The sequence below is a fragment of the Triticum aestivum genome, chromosome 2B (assembly GCF_018294505.1).
Source record: "Triticum aestivum cultivar Chinese Spring chromosome 2B, IWGSC CS RefSeq v2.1, whole genome shotgun sequence".
In the NCBI taxonomy this organism is placed as follows: Eukaryota; Viridiplantae; Streptophyta; class Magnoliopsida; order Poales; family Poaceae; genus Triticum; species Triticum aestivum.
This window is the reverse complement of record NC_057798.1, coordinates 796,753,499-796,756,654: the sequence shown is the minus strand read 5'-3', so window position 1 is coordinate 796,756,654 and position 3,156 is coordinate 796,753,499. Positions and strand designations below refer to the sequence as shown.

The 3,156-nt window shown below is 45.6% G+C and overlaps 1 protein-coding gene across 1 annotated transcript; it reads right to left on the bottom strand.

The window, feature by feature from the left end:
* Positions 1 to 1,906: 1,906 nt before the first annotated feature.
* On the bottom strand, positions 1,907 to 2,540 carry LOC123042836 (uncharacterized). Its single transcript, XM_044465213.1, has one exon. It carries the CDS (start codon positions 2,448 to 2,450, stop codon positions 2,073 to 2,075), a length of 378 nt encoding a protein of 125 aa, XP_044321148.1. The 5' UTR covers positions 2,451 to 2,540; the 3' UTR covers positions 1,907 to 2,072.
* Between the last annotated feature and the right edge of the window lie 616 nt (positions 2,541 to 3,156).

Sequence of the window (3,156 nt, the reverse complement as noted above, 5' to 3'; positions counted from 1 at the left end):
ACAATCTTAGTTGCATCTACCAAGCCGTTGTTGGTCCCGTGCACTAGTACTGCTACAAAATATTTCCAACTCTGATCATGATTTAATTCTATCACAATGTGGCTAGTCGACACTTAGTCAACAAATGGCTTCCTTCTATTGGAAAAAATATTACTTCTACACTTCAACGGTGGATGTTGAGCCCGAAAACCAAATACACTCAATTAGTAAGGTAACTGTGGTTGAATGACTGTTGTCGCCTTCTATATTGGTACACAAGCCAGTGGCCATGTTAGCACAGCCCTGAAAGAGTGATGGGAGCCACCGGCGGAGGCTGGCTCAAACTCAACGTGGACGGGGCTTTCGTTGAATAGGCCGAGAATTGAGGCGCAAGTATGGTATTATGGGATAGCGCTGGCCACATTAATCTTCAGGTCTTGTAGACACATATTCACATGCGATGATGCATTCGTGGCCAAGTTGGCAGCAAGCAGAGAGGGTGTCGTGCTTGCTCTGTAATGGGGCTTACTACCCTTTATCTTAGAAAGGATTGTTCGGAGGTGGCGAGGACGATTAATCAAATCACCACAAATAGATCATGTGGCCTTGTTTAGGAGCTAAAGGCCTTGGTCAGAGGTGAGAGAGGGAGGTCATAGTTAATTTAACCATGCGTAAAACTTCTGTAAGTCATGAACTTGCTAGGAGCAGCCGAGTTGATGTGAAGACCACAGATTGTGTCCGGCCCAGATGGGGTTGTAAACTTTTTGAACTGGATCGTGTTGATCCAGGTTAAGTTAATGGAAGCCCCTTTTCCCTGGCAAAAAAAACCTTTATTGTATTCTTGTGCATAGTTACACTTATTGATCCAAGTTTGTTACCTTTCGTGTTTTGTTTCACGTCAAATAATTAATGTTTTGTCATGCAAAAACAGCATTATTTATTAGATCATAAAGTTATTACTATACATTCTGAATTTTATTTTGTCATACTATTGGACTATTCAATTCTTAAAACGGTTATAAAAATGCGAGTTTCATAGACAACAAAAAATGAAAAAGCATGCAGCAAGACACACATTTGGTTCTGACATACTAGTTACTACCTATACTAAATAGAATGGCTTAGCACACTAAGTTACTATGTTGTTTACAATTTGGTTTTTCTCCTCTTTTTTATATCAATGTGATTGCTGTTGGTACCCATTTTCGATGAATTGTTTGCAACTTTTTAATAGTTTTCTGCATTACTTTGTAGTGCTCATATGTAGAAATTCATTACTCTTGAAAGTTAAATCCAACGATATTTTACGTAAAAGAAACAAGTTTTCATTTGAGATGAAATTTTATGTTTCTATGTAAGTAAGGGGATGAATACATTGTGCCTATATCCAAATTACCCAAATTGTAATTTGTTAGTACATGCAAGCTGTTTGCAAAACATCTTAGTGCAGCGCGTGCAATTCATGTCGCGCTCATGTCAGCCGGCGCGGCGAAGCACGCATATTGCTTCTAGTTCGCTTCCAAATCACATCAGTACACCCACGGAACTTCCCCACCATGTCACTCATGAGTAACTTATCAGCCCCGACCTGGTACACATAGAACAGAGAAGGGTGTTTCTGTTTGTAAAGAGGAACCGTACCACGAAGTACAAAGCAAAGCTAAGTTGGTCCGCAAAACATCCCGTAAACTGACTTCAAAACTGCCATTTCCTTTTTCTTATTTTATTTTCCTATTGGTGATTCAAAGTTATGTTTTCATTTTCAGCTACTATCAGCGGAACAGCATGAACATTTTGGAGTAGTACACTACACGGTACGATGCAGTTGCAGCTAGCGTACGTCTCACTATTAGTTCAGAAGGCACGGACCAGGTCAAATTCAGTTTCAACTTTTATTTTGTCTTTGGCGCGCAACACATGGAACAGGTTAAATGCAAAGTTTGTCACTTTGTTATTACTGCTGCCTGCTGGCCGGTGGTGTAGGATGCAAGACTACCGACGACGGCGAGAGGCGGAAGAGAACAAGCACATGGAAAAGAACGACCAACCAATCACCTCAAGATGGAACTCTACCTACTGGCACTGCCAAGCGCCTACTCGTCACCGTCTCCGCCGCCGCGGAAGAGCACGGACCGGTAGTAGAGAAGGACGAGGACGAGGACCAGCATGAGCGCCACGCCGATGGCGGATTCCCCAACGTGGTGCACAGCATCGGGCGAGCCGCCGAACGCGAACACGTCATGGCGGCGGTAGGAGGATTGGAGGCTGATGAGGAGGAGGAGCCCGATAGGGAGGAGGAGTAGGCCCACGGGGCCGAGCAGCTCGGCGATGCCATCGGCGATGGCATAGGTTACCGGCGCACCCCCGTGACCCACGAAAAGCGGCCAGGCAACCAGCAGCCCCAACGCCATCGCCAGCAGCAGCCCGTGTGGCGCCTCTGGCGGTTCAGCGTAGTACTGCTCGTCCGCCATTGACACCTCCTTGTTCTCTTGCTAGCAGTCTGTCTCACCTGGCGACAATTGTGTGAGGCGAGGTAATGGTCGTGGCCAGTGGGTAGAGTACTCAAGCATTTAGAGGGGTGGGAGCGCAGCGGAGCGGAGATAGACATGTGATTTAATGGGGGAGGGGCGGATATCACATGAAGGAAAAAAGAGGTGGGGTAGTGGTAACGTATGGCTACTGAAAGTTGGCTCCAGGAAGGTTCCACGAAAGTTCAGACTAGTTTTTTTAGAACGTTTAGGTCAACTCTAGCCGATCCCCTATAGAAGTTTCTAGTCGACTAAAGTTTAGTGAAGTATATTTACACCGAAAACTTTTGGCTTTACCTAGCCGATACCCTAAATATAACGGAGTGTAGTTTTGTTTTCTTTAACTTATGCAATTCCAGTTCACATTACTGTTAGACTAAGCTAGTTGGCTGCATGGCTGCATAGTATAGGTCCTTTGCTTTTTCTGTTTTAATATTGCGTATGCATGGTGATCTGACCAGCACATGCACGTAGCTGTGGGAGTCCAGTGCACGCACGCACGACTCTCACGTTCTAGTTTTTCGTTTGTACTCTGGCTCCGCTCCTGGTGGGATTTGATCGCTGTGTGATGTGGTCGTGAGATGGCGCGGCCATCACGGATCATGGCGATCCCGCCGGGAGTGAGCGAGCTGGGGGTGGCTTCTGTTGT

Excerpts from the sequence above, each read along its gene's own strand:
- LOC123042836 (XM_044465213.1), bottom strand. The coding sequence starts at position 2,450 with ATGGCGGACGAGCAGTACTACGCTGAACCGCCAGAGGCGCCACACGGG.